Source organism: Cuculus canorus, chromosome 2, assembly GCF_017976375.1.
Source record: "Cuculus canorus isolate bCucCan1 chromosome 2, bCucCan1.pri, whole genome shotgun sequence".
Taxonomy (NCBI): domain Eukaryota; kingdom Metazoa; phylum Chordata; class Aves; order Cuculiformes; family Cuculidae; genus Cuculus; species Cuculus canorus.
In genome coordinates, this window is record NC_071402.1 from 54626861 (window position 1) to 54649910 (window position 23050).

The window sequence follows — 23050 nt, forward strand, 5'->3', positions numbered from 1 at the left end:
CAAGGATTGCAGAAACTTATTTGTGCCCTACGATACCTGACAGGGCGAAAAGCATTTACTTTCAGGCAAGTTACTAACACATTAGAAAGTCAGTGCCCTAAAAGTCTTACTAGGCAAAGTAAAAATACGCCTTTAAACTGCACAATAATAACAACTACATAATAATAATAATAATAATAATAATAATAATAATAATAATAATTATTTGACCAGAAGTCAAACGCATTCCTGGTAGAGTTTTGTTGCCTCTAGAGAAGAAATGAAGATGTTGTCTCCTTTCATGCACACAGTCATTGTGTTGTGTTTTGTGATTTTTTGTTACTATTTTTTGTAACCTCAACCTCAAGAGGTTTAATGCATTTTAATTTCTTTTTAAGTAGGTCACTGGTTTTCCTATTCTGCACTGCCCTCCTTCTAAAACAACTTGTAGTCTAAACTTTTATTTATTCTCTTTAGAATGGCGGAAAAAAAAGCTCTGCAGAAAATTCAAATTACTTTAGCAATGCTACCGTATTCCTCTTTAACCTCACCCACTCAATACCCACCAGGCTGTTCTCAAGTTCTTGCCTTCCCATCTGCTAGTCCTTCACAAATAAGAATTCAGGGAGGAAGGCATCACAGAAAGATGAGAGCTGCATAAGGCAGAAAAGAGGAAACTTGTTCTTAAAAAGTATGACAAGGCAATGCAACTTGTTACTAAAACTGTCACCAAGCTGGTAGGGCATGTTCTTTGTAAAAAGACAGTAACACACTGACCACCAGGAGCTTAAAAGAAAACAGACTAAAACTCCATCCCATGATGTCCTTCCTGCATTTATCTCCGTTGAAAATTACAGTTACTTCTCCTCCCACGTCCTGGAAGGCGTGCAGAACTTGGTAATACAATAGCCCTCAAAATGTCAAACAAAATATTTAGACAGCATGAGGTGGGGAGAGATTGCAGCGAGGGAGTGACAAGAATTATGACACATGCGGGTAGTAACTGCATACGGCAGGGCTTCCTCTCTGGTTGCTTGCCTGAAAGGTGAAGAGAATGCACTGGTAGGGTTTTTTCTTGTGATGCTAAAGGCTGCAACATCTCTGGTTGCAGTTGGTCAGCACTCTGAAGCCCAGCTTATGAATTAAGGGCCATGTTGTGTTACTTGGAGCTTGTGAAAGCAAGTAAAGCGACATTCGGACTCACATCTCTGCCAGCACAAGATATGAGGTTCACAGGCACTGTGGGAGGAAGACATAAATAATAAATGAGCTAAGTAATGAAGACTAGCTGTACCTATTTATAGTTCTAGCTGCCCTTTTGAATAAAGAAAGTTCAAAGCTGCTGCAAAAAGATACTGATACCTTTTTTGAATGGTATTTGAACTTCATGGATGATTAACACGAGAAAGTCAGGAGTTGTCAATGAAAGTCACACCAGCCTTTCATATTGTTGTTGGAGAGAGAAGCAGTGCCTCTTACAGCAGTTTATTTACACATCAAAACATTCTGAAGCTTAAATTAATATTTAGCCTAGATACAGATGTAACGTGAGGATTAAAATTAAATTGTGTAGACTATTCAGAAGCTGTTCTTCCATATAGATTTTGGTACCTGACTTGGGAGACTACCTTAGGAAAGCAGCTCTTCGGGCTCTGTACCCAGTCAGGAGAGAGTCAGCTAGATACAGGAGGAGTGCAGGTTCCTAGGATGGGCATTTAAGTGTCTAATGCTAAGTGTGTGAATGCATTTACCTCCTCATCCCTCTCTATTAACAGTTTAAGTGAGAAGAATTTGTTCCTAGTGCCCTTCCCATGCTTCAAACCAGGGATTAGGATGAGAAGGAATGGCCTCAAACTGTGCCAGGGGAGGTTCAGACGAGACACTAGGAAAAATTTCTTCACTGAAAGGGTTATCAAGCACTGGCACAGGCTGCTTAAGGAAGTGATAGAGTCACCACCCCTGACGTATTTAAAAGACAGGTAGATGAGGTGCTCAGGGCTATTATTTAGTAATGGACAGGTATGTTTGGGCTGGATGATATTAAAGGTCTTTTCCAATCTAGAGAGTCTATGATTCTATGATTCTATGATTCTATGATTTACTGGCACTGCTACCATTTGCTTCAAGCAAACTGTGGAACAGAAATGCAAATTTATCATCTCTGGTACTCAAGCCATGGAAGCAAAGTGATCATCAACAAAAGAACTGAAACATATTTGTTGTATTCCATGTATTGTGAAAGCTCTTATCTCACAGGTCAGTAGGCCTAGTCCTCAGATGAGGAAAATCAGTTCAGTTCTCTCCCTTTCAGTGGATCTATACTGTTTTGCACCAGCACTGAAGATATGGCCAGTTTCCTGCGGCAGTGTCATTTGCCTCCTTTATAAATGTCTTTTCTGATGTTCTATTTCCTACTACACCTTCCAGGTTTCTCTGGCATAGTAAGGACTACTATCATACCAGACAGCCTCCGCTTAACAGCAGTATTCCCTGGTGTTCACATCCAAGTTGGTTCTTAATTGTTACTCAGCACCGCAGCTAAGCATTTGTGGTGGGGTTTTTACCATGTTCCATATGGCTTTTCATTTTCTTTCTAGTCCCTACCCTTCTGTAGTTATTTCTCTGAAGAAAAACCTTCTGCTGAAGTGGTTCCTTGTACAACCTCAACACTACCCATACAGTCATCTTTTGTTGGAAGAGTTCTTTCTACGATGTTAATAAATATCCATTCCAATATCACAATGAGTGTGTTTAACATGCAGGCAGTTTTTGCCTGCTTCGTCTCTGCTTCACGTCGGAAATGGGCCTCAGATCATACTTTACACTAATTCTGCTCTGTAGTACATATAACTTTTTGATTAATTAAATCTAGTTTATCACAAGGATAGCAACACTTCTTCATCTGAAACAATCCTGGGTATATAAGCCATTTTTATGTACGGTGCTGCAATATAAAGAATGCAACAGAGAATTTTTTGTTTTCCAATGTTTTTAGGTCTTAATTATTTAATACAATTTCTTCTGTTCATTCCCTGTGTTTTCACACTTCCTGAAATAGATCGCTGTGCTGGTTAAAAATGAGCATACTGATGTATAACACCAAGGTTTCAGAAATATCTCAAAAGCCTTTTCTTTTTCTTTTTTACATGGTTGACAGCAGGTTGTAGGTGTTTTAATGTGATTAGAAGCCTGCGATACCATTTGATAGTATTTATGTTCTCTCCAGATGGCCTGTTTGCAGAAGAACCTCTTCAAATGGCTTGCCAATGTTCACAGTCCCAACACTGCCAATTACTTGCCAGTGTTGCTTAATGTTAGAGCACGTATTATAAAATAATTAAAATTGAACGTTTTCAAGCATAATTGGTTAATATTACTTGTATGGCTATGGCTAGAAGTACTACATTTGAATGTCAGAAAATATACAGCAAACGCCTGTACATGCATAATGGATCGAAGATTAATGAAAGCTGATTTGTTTACTTTTGTGTTTCAAGATGGAGAGTAATGTAACAGTCATTAAATATCCCTAGCACATTTCCATTTACAACAAAATCCTGAAAGCAATTATTTGGCATAATGCATGCTAGTAAAGAACTCAAATGACACAGTAAATAATTATTTGATTGCAAGAATAATTCTCTAGCCTGCATTTGCAGAAAACAACAGTATTCTCCATCTCTACATTAAGAGCCCATGCAATTAGAGAGTGTGAGGCTGCTGGGGACAGGCTGTGAGGTTACAGAAAGAGGTTGTCTGGCCATTTCTCACCCATCCTTGTACACCTACCCTATTGGAGACATAGGCACAACTACACCACCTGCTGCATTTCCAGATCCTTGAACACAGGGAGTATCAATCTCCTTAATGCAGCTCCCTTTATTGGTGGGTCACACTGGAAAAGGAGTTGTCTGAAATCACCGGGATCCATAAAAGACCCTCTTAGGAATCACTGGTGGTTTGAGCAGTTGTTTGCACATGCTTTGTGGTGCTGGACCATCCTCTGAGTGGGCAGGACTTTGGCACTTCAGTGCAGTGCATGGCAGAACACACGAAGCAATGCATAAGTCTACAGATCACAGCAGATCACAGACTCCCACACAAGGACACACTGGTTTTTCAGTATTGTCATCTGATAAATAGACTGCATTTAGATTACAAATGCTTCCAATTTTTTTCCCTTGTTTAGTAACACATTTACAAAGTCCAAATTAAAAATGTGTATTGGGCTAACTTACATAATTAATAAGTTTCTGTGATCATACGTTTTATAGTATACAAATGGATGTTTTTTAATTTATCTGGACAGAACAGTCCCCGAGCCAAATCATACATGGCCTTTGCTATTCTTAGATCATGTGCTTGAGGCAGAGTCTCAAAAGGATATAAAAATTTGGCTTAGCAACAGAATCTGTAATCTGCACCTGAACATCCCTCCACCATTATACTTGCTCTGCCGTAGGCAGTCTTTGTGTTTGAAGAATTCATTTCAGGGCAGTACACAAGTACATAAATGAGACTTATAAGTGACCAAATAATTAGTGAAAACAAATAAGTGAAAATATCGAAAACTGGTAACAGCACTTCAATTACAAATACTGACAGCAGCTCTCAGCATTGAGGAAATGCAAAATAAAGAGCAAGAAGATAACCATTGACTACAACAAAACGAAACGTAACTTAACCGGAGGACTAGCACCACTAGTTGATCTGTGCAAATGAAAAGTATTCTGTTAAAAGGGTATTTAATTACAAAACCAGTTGCTGAATATATACATGCCTGTATATATGCGTATGTCTGTATGTATACCTGTAAATATCTGAAATAGCATCTCAAATAATTCTAATATTGCTTAGTGCTTGGGCTTTGTCTAGAACTATGTGTTGAGAAGTACAGGGGCTCTCATGTTGCCATACACATAGGTTTCTTTATAGGAGCCACCCAGGTCCAGCTACAGAGGCACAGCCACTGTGGTTCTGTGTAAGCTGGACTTTTGTACAAGTGCCCTGATGGCTCATTTTGTTGGTACAAATCCATAATGTAATCATGAAATCTTTTTAATATAATTCTGTTTGTTCTACTGCAGTTAATCCTGCCTTTTTGAAGGTTTATATGAAGTAAAAAAGGGTCTTTTGACATAAAAAAAAAAAGCAGATGAAAAATAAGAACATTTCGGATAAAGGAAAAGTCTGTAAGGAAAATTGAATTGTTACTAAAAGTACTCAGAGCTTCAACCACGATGACCGCAATTTTCACAAAAGTAAAATATATGTGGATAGATTTTCACTGCACACTGCATGAATTTAAGTAGGCTGCTCTACTGAGAGCCAGGGCAGATGAGAGGTTGGGGAGTGCAGGGGAGATCCTCCTCAGAGGGAAGGACTCTGTGATAACAAATGCTGGAACATCAGTTGATGCTTTGCAAACCTGCAATGCTGAGTACTCATTGGCATAAAATAACTCCTTCTTGGCTGTTATTTGAAAAATATGAATTTATTTTATGGTTAAAAAGACATATTTGCATTCCTCAACATCAGACACGAATGACGAGAGATCTGCGCAAGGATGGACCTGTAACTGATATTTCTAACAATTTGTTGCATTCAAGGAAGAGTCTGTTACTTAGGTCTTCTTCAGTCCCAACATTTGTACTGTATTAACTAAGTTATACTGTAAAACAAGAATGCTTATCAAAGGCCAAGAAGACAACCAAATGTTTGTAGTCTCATTTTGTCTGGTCAAGGGAGGTCAAAACACTGATGCAAGCAGTTCAAACATTAAACACTGCAATTAAAAAAAGTGGGCAGAAAGGAGGAAAATGGAGGACAAAAAAACCTCACCAGTTTTTGCAATTACCCCGTATTAATTTACCCCTCTTCTAGGTGGACAGGCAGAGAGAGTTGTGGTTGTTCAGCCTGGAGAAGAGGAGGCTGCAGGGAAACCTTATAGCCGACTTCCAGTACTTAAAGGGGGCCTTACAGGAAAGATGGGGACAGACTTTTAGCAAGGCCTGTTGCAATAAGAGAAGGAGTAATGGTTTTAAATTAAGGGAGGGTACATTTAGACTGGATATAAGGAAGAAATTTTTTACTATGGCAGTGGTGAAACACTGGAACAGGTTGCCCCTAGGAGGAGTGGAGGCTCCATCAGTGGAATCATTCAAGGTCAGGTTGGATGGGGCTCTGAGCAACCTGATCTAGTTGAAGATGTCCCCATTCACTGCAGTGGGCTTGGACTGGATGACCCGTAAATGTCCCTTCCAAGCCAAATCATTCTATGATTCTGTGAATCTTACAGATAATTGCTTCCAAAAGTATTAATTTTTTCACGCTGATGTCTGTCACAAAAGGTTTAAATCCAGAGTACTCTCACACAGATCACAGAACGGTTTGAGTTGGGACTTTAAATATAATCCTGTTCCAACACCCCTGCCATGGGCAGGGATGCTTTCCACTGCACCAGGTTGCTCAAAGCCCCATCCAACTTGGCCTGAACACTTCCAGGGATGGGGCATCCATAGCTTCTTTAGGAAACGTACTCCAATGCCTCATCACCCTTAAAAAGTTTCTCTGTACTATCTAATCTAAATCTCTCATTCAGCTTAAAAGCATTACCCCTTGTCCTGCCACTGCACTCCCTGATAAAGATCTTGTGGCTTGCTTCCACAAACCTTCCAAGTCCAACAGGACAGGAATTCAACACCTGCAGGAGGAATGGTCTGGATAACTTCTCCTTCCAGAGCAGGCAGTCACCATACCCCACTAGTGGACTAAAGTGAGGGGCAACCCACGCATTTGGGATGAGCAGCCATCACAAGGGCAGGCGTGTATGTGTCCACCAACGTGCTCCCGCCAACACACACCTGCTGATACAAGTAGTCCCTATTACAAAAAGTGGAATATTTTTTCTTTAAGCTAAAGTAAAGTTTCATCTAACTCACTGTGTTCCTCAAAAGTTAGACACAATGTCCCTCTGACAGCATGTTTTCTTTCAAGTAGTGTTTTACCAGACACTGTTCATTCTTTGGAGATGGAAAGGCCTTGTGTTCAGTCTGATCTGTGCTAAACAGATTTGTTGTCTTCTGTAATCATCTGTTTGCAGCCTTTCTGCATCTCTAGTACAAGGTCATGAGACAAGAATCATAGAATGACAGAATAATTTGGTATGGAAGGACCTGAAAGCCCATCCAGTTCCAAGCCCCCTGCCATGGGCACGGATGCCTCCCACCAGAGGCCCCATCCAACCTGGCCTTGAACACCTCCAGGGATGGGGCAGCCACAACTTCCCTGGGCAACCTCTTCCAGTGCCTCACCACCCTCATGGTGAAGAAATTCCTCCTTATATCTAGTCTAAATCTGCCCCTCTCCAGTTTATACCCATTGCCCCTCATCCTATCACTACAAGCCTTTGTAAACAGTCCCTCCCCAGCTTTCTTGTAGCCCCTTCAGGTACTGGAAGGTCGCTATAAGGTCTCCTTGGAGCCTTCTCTTCTCCAGGCTGAACAAGCCTAACTCTCTCAGCCTGTCCTCATAGCAGAGGTGCTCCAGTCCTTTGATCAGTGGCTATTTTTAAAAAAAAATTGAATATTTTGATTTAAGCTAGGGTAGAGTTAAGTTTCATCTATGTCATTGTGGTTTTTGAAAGTCAGACTATGCTCTGACAGTGTGGTTTCCTTCAAACAGCGTTTCCCAGGCTCTGCTCATTCTTTGGAGATGGTAACGTCCCGTGTCCAGTCTGATCCGCGCTGAGCAGATGTGTCTGCTGTGATCCCCTCTGTCTGCAGCCGTTCTCCATCTCCAGGGCAAGGGCAGGCAGAGCTGGCGCCAAAGCTCCAAATCGGGAAGAGATTTGACTGTTGTGAAGTCCATAGCATCAAAATCAATCCTTGGAAAGTAATGGAATAGGCTTAAGTTTGCTGGGAACATTTGTACACGTGTGTAAGTGTGAAAGGCACCCTGTTCCAGCCCCGGTCCGCCCGCACACGGTGGATGGCCACCCCTCTCTCGCGCTCCTCAGCCCTGACAACAGACACGCGTCCCCGAACCCCCGCAGAGGCCCCCCCGGGCCGTTCCCCCGCGGGCAGTGCGCAGCCGCGGGGCGCATGCGCGGGACCGGGTCTCCTTGTCGCGGCGGCGCGTAGGGCGATCGCGGGCCTGAAGGAGCGGGGAGGGGAGAGGAAGGGCAGCGCAGCGGCTGTCGCCGGTCACCGGTCACCGCCATGTTTCTGCGCGCTGCGGCCGCGCGGGCGGTAAGGGACGGGGCTGGGGGGAGGTGGCGGCGGCGGGGGCAGGGCGGCGCCGCGCCATCGACCCGGAATCCTTTAGGCCGGTGCGGAAAACCGGGGTCTCGCCGTTTCTTGTTAAAGCCCCGAGAGGTTGGGGCTGCTTGATCAACATAGAATAGTTTGGGTTGGAAGGGACCTGAAAGATTATCCAGTTCCACCCCCTGCCATGGGCAGGGACACGTCCCACCAGACCAGTCTGCCCAAGGCCCCATCCAACCTGGCCTTGAACACCTCCAGGGATGGGGCAGCCACAGCTTCCCTGGGCAACCTGTGCCAGTGCCTCACTATTCTCACAGTGAAGCAATTCATCCTTATGTCTGATCTAAATCTACCCCTCCCCAGTTTATACTCATTGCCCCTAGTCCTGTCACTCCATGTCCTTTTAAAAAGTCCCTCCCCAGCTTTCCTGTAGCCTCTTCAGGTACTGGAAGGTCACTATAAGCTCTCCTCAGAGCTTCCTCTTCTCCAGGCTGAACAACCCCAACTCTCTCATCCTGTCCTCGTATGGGAGGTGCTCCAGCTGTCTGATTATTTTTGTAGCCCGCCTCTGGACCCATTCGAACAGATCCACATCCTTCTTATGTTGAGGATTCCATAACATTCCATTCCATCAGTGTTCCAGATGAGGTCTCACTAGAGAAGAACAGAGGGAAAGAATCACCTCCCTCACTCAACCTGCTGGCCACACTTCTTTTGATGCAGCCCAGGATACGCTTGGCCTGGGCTATGAGTGTGTTTTGCTGGCTCATGTAGACCTTCTTATCAGTTACCACCTCCAAGTCCTTGTCTGCAGGCTTGCTCTCAATGATGTTGTCTCCCATCCTGTATTGGATTCATTAATTGCCCTGACCCAAGTGTGGGATTTTGCACTTGGCCTTGCTGAACCTCATGAGATTCACACAGGCCCACTTCTCTGTCTCGTCCAGGTCCCTCTGGATGACATCCCATCCTTCTGGTGTGGCAGCTGCACCAGTCAGCTTGGTGTCATCTGCAAACTTGCTGAAGGTGCACTCAGTCTCGCTGTCTGTATGATTGATGAAGCTACTAAACAGCACTGGTCAAAAGATAGTTCCAACCCACTTTATCTTAAGATGGACTTTAAAGATCTTAATGCTCTTAAGCCCTTTCAGCTTGAAACCATTACCTGTTGTCCTGTCAGTGCACTCCTCATAGAGATCTTGTGGCTTGTGAGGGACAGTCTGGGTAACGTCTCCTTCCAGAGCAGACAGTCATCATACCTGCTAGTCAGGTAAATTGAGGGGCAGCCCACTCATTTGGGAAGAGGGGCCATCACAAGGGAAGTTACAACGATCTTTAAGGTCCCTTCCAACCCAAATGATTCTATGATTTACAGGTTTTGGTTGTTGGAAACAGGACAGGATCTTTGGAGAGAATAAACGATTTTTATCTGAAGTGCTTCTTTTGGTAGGAGACTGCCTCTTTCAGGTAGAAGCCTGAAGCTTACAGTGTGGTGGTAGTCCCTACAGAGCCAAAACTGGATATGTGCTATATTTACTTTGAATTTAGTAGGGTTTATACCAGAGCATCAAATTCTCATTTATATGCTCCTTTCAGCATTCGCTGCAGAATTTTAGATGTATTTGCATGCTCTACTTACACTTTTTAATCTTTTGTCTGAATTCTACATGTTGCCTGGTTCCCCCAGGGCACTCAAATTAGCATGCCAGTGGAGTTTATTTGATGTACTTTATGCAAGTTGATAAAGACAACAGGCTGAGAGTGTCTTGGAAAGGGTGGCACACAGGAATGATTGTCTACAGAGTTATCCATGTATCCCGGAGTTCATTTTGGCCTCTGACACAAAAATTGCTTTCCTGGTTGCTGCTTTCCGGTGAGCCAGAAGTGGAAAGCTAAGAGGCATGCACAATGGGTGCATGGTACAGAACGCACGCAACTGCATAGTAAATCCAGTGATTCCTTGAAGGGACTCGTCATAGAACAGGGAGATGCTGTAGCCATCATGTCAAACTACATTGCAGGTGAAACTACATGATCTGCTGCAGAGAAGTTTGAGTTGATTAGGTTGCTCTCACAGAAAAGCAGGGACTCTAGTTCACTGGTACTACTTGGATTTCATATCTGACCTCCTGCCTACATTTCCACTGATTTGATGCTGATCCACTTGAAATCCCACAAATTTTATACAGAGATTAAGTAGGTGGATTTTTGTTTATTTGTATGCTATATTCCTCTTACTTTAACAACTCTCAAAATTGGTCTAGAGATCAATATACAAAATTAATATTAAATTGATATTAAATTATTTGTTAATATAATGTTTTCTTATGACAAGATCATCAAATTTTTTTTAGTAATACTGGCCAGAATCTAGCAGTATTCATCTGTTTTGGCATGACGGGTCCAGACAGAGACTACAGAGAATAACTGAACTCAACTTGCATATGGCTTTTGTGTCCTGTTGTTATTTCACGTTCTTAACTTTGTTCTTCTACGCTTACTAAATAAGTACCTCTGTAATGGTAGTTTCTGAAAACTTTTTAAAGGACATGAAATAAAGTAACAAATGGGAAAATTCTTCAGTGAATACTTGGATGAGTATTTGTATTCAAGGCAGTTAGACTAAGCGGTGGCAGAGTATATGTTTGAAGTTAAATCTTCTAACTTCTACTTTGTCTGAAATAGTCAAGATGACTTAAGAGATATGCCCTCCTAGTAGTACAGGAGAGCCCTTGATATTCTTCTCTTGACAATTCAAATTATTAGTACTGACTCTAGAATTAATGACATACAATTAGAGTAGAAACCAAGTTAATTCTGAAAGCAGTCTTTAGCAGTTATATAAATTATTAACTATTAATACTATCTATTTTGTTTGTAGATAAGTCAAGTCCGATACTTACATAGAACAGCAGTGTGCAATGCGAGTGGAGGAGCCTTATTTGTGGTAAGCAATTTTCTGCCTTACTGGAGGGAGAATGTGTAAGAAGAGTTTGGCACATAATTTTCTAATCTGCCTAAAAAGTTCTGATGGGCAGAACTTGCTATAGAAGCCTGCTGGAGTTTACGAAGAAGTGACTTTTTTCAGTAGGACTTATTAGAGTGGCAATGGAGTATCATAAGGTTTTATTATAGTTTTTAGTCTCGTTTTTCCTGTATCATGAAAACTTGTTTCTTAATAGTAATGGTGATATTAGCAGCATTTGTGTGTGATCACAGATGACACTTTATTTCGTTATAGAACGGTTCTTTTCAATCGAAGTTATTTGAGTTTGTAATTGAAGCTCATGACACTTGTTGCAGGTCCAATTTCTTGGTTTCTAAAATTTGCCAGTGAATTACCTGTAGGTCCAGGTCTGGCTCTGTTCACTAGAAGTTAAAAAGGGCAGTTCTTGTTAATATTATCTGCCGTATAGTGTGTTGCATGGTGGTTCATTGAGGCCATAATTATCATAATATGTATAAATGGTAATAGTGGTTGCAAACAAAAAAAACCCTCAGATTTAAATGTGTAAAGCAGACATGTGGTCCATCTGCCTCTGAAGTGAACCTGAAGCATCTCAGACAGGTGTATTTGTCTCATTTTGCTCTATTCAGAGCTTTAGTCTGCAACGCAACAGCTGAATAATGTGATGTGTTTACAGCATCTAGTAGAAATCAGCACTTTAGTTACTAGAGAACTGACCACTTTGTTGCAAGCAGGTGCTCAGCATTTTTAACAGATTTTTCTCCTTGTTGTTGCCTTTCTGCAGCTGTTTCTATAGTTTTTCTCATACAATGAAGTTAATGAGATTAAAGTACATGCTTCATGCACGTTTCCAGAAACCTAAGCAGTTATTGGTGATTTATGGAGTGAGAGCTAGTATTCAGGGAATGGTGGAAACAGTCAGTGTAGGCTGACAACTTAGGAAACTTCAAGTGTAGTTTGAGGTCGGTGAAGACAGGAAAAAAGGTTGTTGGCTTGTGAAGCTGGATAGCTTTGTAAGTTCTCCATGCATTTTCCAAGATTTATGTAACTACTTCAATTATTTTCTGGAGGGAGAAGCCTGAAAATAGAGAAAGAGAAACAGAAAAGAAAAAGATTGTATTCCAATTAGCTACTTGTGATATCCATTGCTTTATTTTGTTGCATCATTGACTCCTTTTATTTTTATTCCACAGCAGAATTTTGGCTAGCAAGGCACAGAAAATTGTTTGTTGGCTTGTTTATGGGGTGGGGGTTTTGTTTGGTTTTTTTGTTTGTTTTTTTAATAGGGTAATACTTGCTTTTCTGTGAAGTTAGAGGCTATAGGAAGAACGTAGTTGGATGCCAGTATGTGTGCGTGTAGTTGTTTGCTGTAGGTACAACTAAAAACCTTCAAAGCAGATTTCAGATGTTATTTAACACAGCAAGTTTCAAGGGAGACTTCTGAGTTGAGCCGAATGTATTATTTTAATCAACACTAGGTGCTTGTATACAATCAGAAAACTGGGGCTTTTCCCCCCTAGATTTTTGTAGGCGGGGGAGAAAGCTATTGAAAGTCTTCATCTGCCTATAATTTACTAAAAGACTAAGTGTCAAAGGTTGTTAAAAATTGTTTGTGGAAGAACAGCAGGCTTAGCTGGGAGTAACTCTAACCTGTTGTGGTGGTCCTCTTTGTATGTCAGTTTATATAGAAGTGTCTTGGTTTTGTTTTGCAAAGCATGTTGGTGCTTCTTGTTGCACTTTCCATGCAGGAAATCTTCTGTGTGAGGTAGGAAAATGCATGCAGCATATTTGTTTTGTAGCAGCAGGGACACGGTGTCAGCGGACCTAGTGAATCTAGGATTGAAAGGCAGTGCCAATTTGCATACCTTTGTTTTTATTTGCAAACTTTTTTTCATTCAAGTTTTATTCTTGCATATTATCAGAAACATACGGAATTAAGAAAACTTTACTGAAATTGCTTGGCTGTTTCAGGAGAAAATGAAGAGATTTCTCAGTCTCGTATTTTCACTTCCAGAAAGAATATATCAAGTTTAAAACTAGGTAGATTATTTGCCTATAGTAGCATCAGAGAGCTGCTCCATATCTGTCTTATTTCTGATAGCTAGGAAAGGCTTGATTTCAAAGATACTTTGATTTACAACAGTTACCTTTCTTTCATTAAGCATGCCTTCTTTATCTCTGACTTTTACCTGTCCTTAGCTCCTTAACAGCTAAAACTTAACTCTTTGTGATTTTCAATATATGGACTGTTTCCTTAATACATCAACTGTCTCAATGTGGGCTTTGTCGTAGGGCTGCACAGCAGTTCAGTACAGAAAGTTACATAGTTGCTGTACTAAAGTTTGATTTACTTGTAAAGATGACCAGTGAAATTATTTGGTCTGAGAGTACTTCCACCATTATTGATTTAAGAGAGGTTTATATCTTGAGTTCTGCTGGAATACTGAATGTAGGGTACTTTCCCCTTGGAAAAGTAGTAGTAAATTTCTTTTCATTTGATTTGAATAGCAACTGATTAGATATGGATGCAGCAATCTGTTGCTCTCATCATCTTTTTCCCCTGCAAACCACACAGTTCTCTCATTTTGGTTTACAGTGTTTTGGACTGGTGTTTACACCAGGACATGGGTCAAGTTTCAGACCAGCTAGTTTGCAGTATACTTGAAAGCAAGTTTTTTCTAGTTATTCTATTGCAGTTCTTCAGTGCTCTTTAATAATTCTGTGTGTCGAGAAAGAGGATTCTATCACTGAAAAAGAGAAATAAAATGGCCTGGGTTGGTCTAGCAAAAAGAATGTGAGATGAACATTCAGCAGCCTTAGTACCTTCCACAGGAGAGTGCCATCATCTGTGGGGTACTGTGGCTTGGGTCGGCCTTCACAGTGCTATTGTTCACACTTCCAAGTAGCTTAGGCTGCATGCTGCAATACAAACGTGATACAGTCAAGCTATGTATGGAATGAAAAAGTACTGTCTAAGACTTCAGGAAACTAGGGAACACAGGAAGAGAATCCAGGAAAAAAGTGTGGATAGAGTCTGACCTTGCATTTCAAGAAATTGCTGTAGTTGATGCAGACATAGAAGGTTGTATGGAGGAAGCCTTAAGATATAGTTTTCTTTTTATGACCATCTTGTGTGTAAGGAAAGGCTGAGGGATCTGGGACTGTTAAAAAAGGCTGGAGGTGGAGGGGATCTTATCTATGTCTATAATATCTGAAGGGAAGCTGCAAAAAGGACAGAGCCAGGCTGTCCTTTCAGTGATGCCCAGTGACAGGACCAGAGGCTATGGCCTTGGAGAACATCAGGAAATATTTTCTACTGTGAGGGAGACCAAGCACCGGCATGGGTTGCCCAGAGAGCTTGCGGTGTCTCCCACCTTGGAGATATTCAGAAGAAGACATCTGGACATAGTGCTGGGCACCCAGCACTGGGTGTCTCTGCTTAAGCAGGGGGCTTCAGCCCAATAACCTCCAGGGGTTCGTTGCACCCTCAACCACTCTGTGATTTAGCATAGGGTTCCTTCCAGTACTGTGTCCTTAATTCTGATCTTGTTTTTCAGAATCTGCATCCCAAAAATGCAGGAAGGCATTCATATAATTTAGGAGCAAATCAGCTTGTGTAAGTCTCAGATAAACGTTGCATTGTCAGACAAACAGAAGACTAGGGAACATGTGATTGACAAATTCTTAACAGCTCAGTAGGCCTAGAACTCTGTAAGCTGTCTGTGAAAATTATTGAACTCTCTGCAGCACAGAATTAGATTAAACTCAGTTAGGAATAGATCTTATTTAGTGTTCACTTGTGCTGTAGCTTTCACAGTGCACCTTGGAGCCTTGCTGCACAGAACTGACTGTGTGGCCAGCTGTGGCTTCAGATATAAAGTCTGTATTATTCCTCTTGACATGCAAGGTATTTAAGGATACCAGTTTAGAGACGGTACACTGAAAATAGCAGCTGTTCTAGACAAAGAGGGAGATTTTAATAAATTTACTTATTTGCAAAAGAAATTGAGATCAAGTACAATTGTAACTCTGTCAGATAGATGTGGAAGGCAAAACAGCAATGTGACGTAAAAAAGACATGCTGACTTGAGAAGGAAAAGTTAAACTATGGAAATAATTATCATGAATCATGGATTTTATCTATGCAGAGAAAAAAGTCTGTAAGGGAAAAAACTAAAGGTGGTGCTGTATTTCCAATCAGTTTTTCCTCTGACACCCTCTGTCAGAACTTCCATTAAAATTGGTAGAAAACCCTCATCAGTATTGCATATGGGAAGTCAGATCCTTTATCTGGAAGGGTTGATGACTAAAGGGTCTAAAATAGTGGCAGTTGCATTCCTAAAGGCTGTTTTATGTTATCTTGTAGATCACGCAATAAGGAATAAATTCATACTTAATAGAATATTAGTGTGTTCCAAGGGAATCTGTTATCTTTCTGTAAATCCTGTTATTAGGTGAAAATTCTGCTGGGTGGAGAAGTATATGTGGACCAAGTCTTAGGTTTGACTTCGAGCAGTGGTAGGAGTACCTGCTATCAAATTGATGGTGGCAATCATACTGTCTGCTCCAGGATGTAGACAGGATAAACAAAGGGAATCTCTTGTAAGACCAGCAGATGTAATTCAAGTTAAGTACCTGGCCTTTTTATATTCCTATATTAAAATTTCTAGATCCAGAAATAGCTATAGACTGTACATATTAAGTTCTGCACTGATGACAGTCTTGTAGTATGCAAGTATCTTGCAACGTTAAGACTTTTCATTAAATCCTTCACTGCTTAATAAGAACACAGGGTGGAAACTGCAGAATTGCCCTAGGTTACTTGAGAAAATGATCAAAGTGGAAGCCAGTGGAGTGGGTTTCTTTCTCCTAAATATACTTTTAAAGCTTTTATTATTAGCTGGTTGTGGGTTACTTTTAACATCAAGCCTCAAATATAGCCTACGTTTTTTCCCCCAGACTTTCAGTTTAATTTGAAACTTTCTATTTGAAAACTGCATAATGTTTGGAATGAAATGTAGCTCAAAGTATTTCAAGGATAGCATAATGAGATGCTTGGAGATAACTGAAAATTTGTGCAGGTATTTTTTCTGCTGGATAAGAATTTTTCTCAGAACTAAAATTTAATTATAGGAAAATGTCACTTTCTTGAAGAAAGTGACTTCAATTTGTATTTTCTGAAAACAGAAGAACTAATTTCAATTTCATATTTCCCTAGAAGACAACCTTAAGAATAATATGATAAATAGTTTATTTGGGAAATATTAATTCAAATTTCTGGTTCTTCCATTCTGATCCAGAATTGTAACTAAAATTAAAATGTTGAAATACATTACAAATCAAAGGAATATGTTAAAATGGGTTAATAATGTGTGTGTGGATGTGCAAACATTTGAATTATATAATAAGCTGTTTGATGAATTTTTAAGTTTTTATAGTCAGTCTTGTGGGAAAGAAAAAATCGGCTGTTTTACTCCCTTGTTGTATTAAGGTATTAACCAGATGACTCTTAATCTACCTGTGATAAGTTTGAACATAATTGCCAACAAATTAACAGTGTTAAAAAAATTTATATTTTGATAACGCCATATTCCTCAAGAAATTATTTTTTGAATAGGAAATAACATGAATAAGTGATCAGTTTTAGGAGTGGTTAAATAAGCATCAGCATTTTCAATAACTTTCCCAGACCTATTTAATCATATGTGATTCAGTATTTTTATCTGAATATATCAGTTTTATTCAAGCAAATTAACTGTAAGTATCTAATGAGAAGATATTTTACACCAGTAAATCTATCTTGAATAATTTCCTGACAACCCTATTTTTACATGTTTTCTTTTTCTTTTCCTGAAGCACAGAGATAGTCCTGAAAATAATCCAGATACTCCATTTGAGTTCACACCGGAAAACCAAAAGGTATGCAGACAAAGAAAGTTGAATACACAGACTTTGTCTTTAGATCCATACTGATTTTTTTTTCCCCTCTTTCTCTTTAAAAAGCGGATAGAAGCAATCATAAACAACTACCCAGGGGGACACAAGTCGGCAGCTGTCATGGCAGTGCTAGATTTGGCCCAAAGACAGCATGGATGGTTGCCCATATCAGCCATGAACAAGGTATTTAGTACTTAATTATCTTTCAAGAATAATTTTCCTGTTTTCTTTAAATACCTTACTAGAATATTAGCATTTATTTATCAAAACATAGTAATGTGGGAATTTACTTGTGGCATGGAATTGCGAGAATTCCTTGTAAGACTACATTTTAAAAAATAAAAGCGAAAACTAATGCAGAAAACTCAGGGCTTTGTTATTTACATAATGTTAGCCCATTGTTAGAAACTACAGACAGAACAAAACAAAAACTACATGAGCCTTATTTGGATAGGCTCTTTTCCCAGAGTCATCCTGAAGGTAGGAACAGAAACTCGAAAGATTGTGTTTGCTGCGGAGTTTGGGGAAAGAAAAAAGATAATGATGGTGGGTTTTTTTCTCCTCCCATATTAGTGGCAGGATTATACTTGATTTCGAGGCCTGCAAAGACTTCTGCAAAGCAATACTAGTGTAATATGTGTCGTGAGTGTTTTGTAACAATTCACAGCAAGTACCAGGAAGACTTATCAAAGTATTTATTAAAATTGTTTCAAAATCAGCAGGCAAGCAACTACACTGCTCTAAAGTGATAGGTTATGTGACAGTAATCAAGTATCAAGAACTAAAAAATTCTGGTTTATAGTCATATGAATAAATATGTCATATTTTGTTACAATCTGGCATATCATCAGTTTGTCAAGATTTAAATTCAATCAAGATATACTGACGATTGTTAACATTATAGAAATTACTGAAGAAGCCAAGAGGTTATTTAAAGAACAGCAACTTACATCTGCTACCATTTCTACAGCATAGCATAAATTCTCAAATCTTCATTAATACTGAATGCGAAATGTATTTTTGTTTATTTACTTTACATTTCAAATTGATATTATGTTTAAAATTATCTTAAGTTTTTAAAGTGAACAAATATTTTCGGTGATTTGTTACTTGCTTGCTATAGAGATTGGAGCAGTTGCACTATTGAAAATAGTCAGTACTCAATCTGAGCAGTTTTCTAGGGTTCCATGTTAATGAGGTCAGGGTTACTTACACCAGAACTGACTCCATGGAGATGGTGCTTCACTCCCTATTTATTAGATGTGACACCAGTCTGCAGATGTGGCCATTTCCAAGGCCAGCCCTGGTGTGTCACAGAACCTGAGACAGAACTGCTCTGAAGTAGGTGAGCACAGTACTGGTCTGTAAGTATTCCCTTACCAAAAGGCTGACAGGGGCAGGTGCATGCAAGTTCATTCATTCACTGCAGCAAAAGAAGTGCAGTATGAGCTGAAGCTGATAATGAAAGCTGGAACCCAGCTGACTCCTTGCATCTAGTTTGCATATGATGCTGGAGGGGAGCTGACTTGAGCTCCTTGCTGCACTAATCCATGTCTTACTGGAGTTTATGCTCGAGCAGGGTGACTCAAATCAAAGTAACTTGGGTGTCTTTTCTTGGTACTTGAGTACAGCTGTGCTTTGATACCCATTCCTTCCCTCTTAGTTAGCCCTTACTGCAGACAGAGGACAAGTCACTTTATTGAAATGGTTTGTTAAATGCCTTTACTGATGCCCTGTGAGAATTCCATGTAGTGACTGTTTTCCCCTTGTTGCAGGTTGCTGAAGTTTTAGAAATGCCTCCCATGAGAGTGTATGAAGTAGCAACCTTCTATACAATGTACAATCGCAAACCTGTTGGGAAATACCATATTCAGGTCTGCACTACCACACCCTGCATGCTGCGAGACTCTGATGGTATTTTAGAAGCCATTAAGAAGAAACTTGGTATGACACAAATTTGTAATATACTGTTTATAATTTTTTTACTTTTGTTTAGTAATACTGAAAAAAAATTTTTCATATGGTGCGGACAGAGCAAGAGTATTGAAAATATACAGTGAAATAATTAGGGAATAGGCACTGAACACTTCAGATTTCAGATTTGGCGTTTACTCTTTGTTTTTAAAGTTTTCAGTGCAATAGAGCAGAAAAGACCATGGTCTGGAGTGCCATTTAGTGGTCTTAAAGTGGTTTTAAAGGCAAATTGCGAGGAAATGCAGTATTCTAACATGACTCTTGAATTGACAAACTTAAGTGTTATCACATATATAGGAGAGGACTCTGAATGCTATGGTGTTATTTTATATGCAAAGTAAGATTTTTAACTTATATGCTATTTGGAAGTTGTTTGCGAGGGTTTTTTTACTTAAGTAACATGATAGACTCATAGAATGTTTGGGTTGGAAGGGACCTTTAATCCAGTCCACCCCCCCTGCAGTGAGCCGTGACATTTTCAGATCAGGTTGTTCAGAGCCCCATCCAACCTGCCCTTAAATGTTTCCAGGGATGGGGCTTCCACCACATCTCTGGGCAACCTCATTGTAAAAAACTTCTACCTTATATCTAGTCTAAATCTACTGTCTCTTGGTTGAAAACCATTACTCCTTGTCCTCTTGCAAGAAGCCCTATTAGAAAATATGTCCCCGTCTTTCTAAGTCCCCTTTAAGTATTGAAAGACCACAGTAAAGTCTGCCTGGAGCCTTCTCTTCCAGCTGAACAACCCCAACTCTCATTTTAACTGAAACTCATAGCTTGAGAAGTCAAAGCATTAAGAAAGATTGTGTAACTCTGAGATGCAGGCCTTACTTAAACTTCTATTAGTTTCATTGTCCTTCTAATAACTATAGAAGAAAACTGCTTTTTGGCATTCTTCTTTCTGTGGAGTATTTTGTAGAGATCAGACTCTGGCATGTTATTTTGGCTAACCTGCCCTCTGAGGAAGATCTATATCTGCATGACTAGAATAAGAATGTGTCGTGGGAGCTAAGTGTGTGCATAGAATTTCTCAGGAAATAAGCCTTTGTGTATAAACTTGGAAACGTTTTAAGAATTTGTAGCTAACAATGTTAATGCGTGGATCTTGGTTAATTTGGGAATCCAGTACTCAACGCTGTATATTAACATTATTTCATGTTAAATACATGTGAAACCTACATTTTTCCCTCTTTTTTTTCATTCTGTTTCATTGATTACTAAAAATATTCTCAAGTAGAGCTGTTCTGTTTCTTAGAATTGTTGTTTCATGGTTATTTTTCACAAAATCGTAACTGAAAGCCTGTAATTGAGGTCTCAAAAATATCTCTGAAGACTTCACAGTTTACGAGAAACTTTTGTTTAATGGAATCATTTTGGAAACATTAGAAGGACTTAACTATGAAAAAATTTATAAGGCCAACATACAAATAATGAGAAGATTATGGAGTACTTAAACTTATGCTTTTATTAATCCTGTTCAATAACCATTGCTGAACCAAATATTCTGTATTGTTTTAGGTATAAAAGTTGGAGAAACAACACCTGATAAGCTCTTCACGCTGATAGAAGTGGAATGTTTAGGTGCTTGTGTAAATGCACCAATGGTACAAATAAATGACAATTACTATGTAAGTATTACATTCCCTTTTAAAAGGTTAAACTTCTTTGCTGGGTTACCTGTATTTTAACTTGTTTCAAAGTCTGAAGTTTTAGTTACTTCGAATTCCTATTGGCAGGAACAACTTACACCCTAGAGCATCTTTTAATTTCTTGGCCTCCTCCTGGAACGTCTGTATCACAATGTATGAGTGTATTTTTTCTTTCAGTTACTCTCTTGATTTATACAACTGGAGTGATGTATTTCTGTGATAGTGGTCTGCCCATAAATCTGGAATTTTTAAGTAGGTATTTGATGAGCTTTTCATGCAGTCTGTCAGAAAGTATGGACTGCTTTAACACTATTTTTGAACTTACAGATTTCCAAATTATGGCTCACTTGGATGCCATCAGGCCAAAGGAATTAATATATTGACTAAATCCAGCTTTTAAAATATCTTATTTTTTAAATATTTTATTTTGTTATCACAGTCTGATTTTTTTTTTTAAGAACTGTTCTCTTGAACTGTACCCACAATTTCTTATTCGTAGCTGACACCATTTTGCAGCATGTGCAGTGGAACACGTGTGGCGGGCAGGCAGAGTTCCCGCTCACTAATGCACCAGGGAAGCTGAAAACAAACCCACATTATAGATGCCTCATGTGAACGTTCAGTTTTAACATAATTTCTGCAACTATATGTAAAATAAGAATTGTTACATTAAAATAACAAGATTTTAAAGTAATAAGCTTTTAAATTTTCCTAAGTCTTTAAGCCAGGGTCTGTAGTGGTGGACAGGGTAAAAATTACCCATGCTAGGATCACACCTAAGAGAGCCACTAATCTCATGGATTTTGAATGCTGGAGGTAGCAAAACGGCCGACTCTTTCTGTTTTGTCAATGTTTTGTCAATGTTCTGTTGTCGTTTGTTTTGGAATTTTTTGTTTGTTTTTTTCAACAGGAAGATTTGACACCCAAGGATATTGAAGACATAATTGATGAGCTAAAGGCTGGCAAAGTTCCCAAACCTGGCCCAAGGTACACTATATTTGTATGACCCTGGCCAACTACTTGAAGTCTGATTCTTTTGAGAAACCAAATTCTTGTTCTGGTGATTTGAGTTCACAACCTAGAGCAAAAAAGCATTAACTAATTTACTGAACAGAATTGCATGTATTCAGTGCCTTTTGATATATTTAAAGCCAAAAAGATCTGGAAAGAACTAAGAAGAGTCATAGGGGCCCTATCTCGTCACTATTTGAAAACTATTTGTCACTACTTGAATTTGGAATCTTTTTTATTTAAGAGTAGCATCACACATTTCTGGAGGATAAATAGGAAGGACAAAATTTAAAAAAAAAAAACAACTGGATTTAGCATTAAGTCAGATTTGTAACTGTCTTCTGCCTGTGACTAAACAGTATCTGAGGTAATAACAATACCAGCAATGAATAAAACTGCTTTCATTTTTCAGGAGTGGACGTTTTTCTTGCGAGCCGGCTGGTGGCCTTACTTCTCTGACTGAACCACCCAAAGGACCAGGTTTTGGAGTTCGTGCAGACCTCTAAGGATTTTTGTAATATAGGATGGACTATCTGAAACTAATAAAGTAACTATAATCTCAGTGAAATGTACATTCTAATAGTTTATTAAAAAAAAATGAAGAAAGCCACTGCAATTGGAATAGCCAACTTACAGTGGTTTTAACTACTGCAAAGCATAATCATAATCCTAGATTATAAGAAAGGGGTTCCATAGCCTGTGAAGTGACTCACTGAAAGTGTGCGCTTCTGATCACTGTGAGGTGAAAGTTGTATCTTTTGATCTGTCATTGAAAATTTTTTCAACTTTTACTAAGGTTCTTTGAAGAAGCAACAAAACTGACTAAATTACAAGTCTGACAAATGCACAAGGAAGCACACTGAAAGATCATCTACAAAACTTCATTGCATGTTACTTTTAATTGCAACTTAAAAACAGAAAAACAAACAGGAAAGGTGATCTAAGCTCCATTGTGTAAAAAATCAGGTAGGTTCAGTAAGAAGTGAATTTTGAACCTCATTCTTCTTACTACCATTCAGTGACCAGGAAATGTGAAAATTATCTTTTTATCATGTTACACCCCCTCCCCCATACCAGTAGTACTCTAGTAAAAGAATGAACAGCAACAAAAAAACCCACTTCCTGTACAAATTTATTCAATACAGGCAAGATACGCAGTTGGAAGAAGGCAGGGTATACCACAACCATTTAATACATGGGTGAGTGTAATATATGAAACTACTTGTTTGATTCACAGATCCTTCTTTCACCCTAACTGCCGAGTATCA

At 39.4% G+C, this 23050-nt stretch overlaps 1 protein-coding gene across 1 annotated transcript; it reads left to right on the forward strand.

The window, feature by feature from the left end:
* Nucleotides 1–8069: 8069 nt before the first annotated feature.
* NDUFV2 (NADH:ubiquinone oxidoreductase core subunit V2) lies at nt 8070–22350 on the forward strand. The gene is made up of 8 exons (XM_054059365.1): nt 8070–8228; nt 11125–11190; nt 17068–17130; nt 17215–17331; nt 18924–19092; nt 20641–20750; nt 21682–21758; nt 22195–22350. The coding sequence occupies exons 1-8, from the start codon at nt 8199–8201 to the stop codon at nt 22286–22288; spliced, it is 726 nt and encodes a 241-aa protein (XP_053915340.1). The 5' UTR covers nt 8070–8198; the 3' UTR covers nt 22289–22350.
* The last annotated feature ends 700 nt before the right edge of the window (nt 22351–23050 follow it).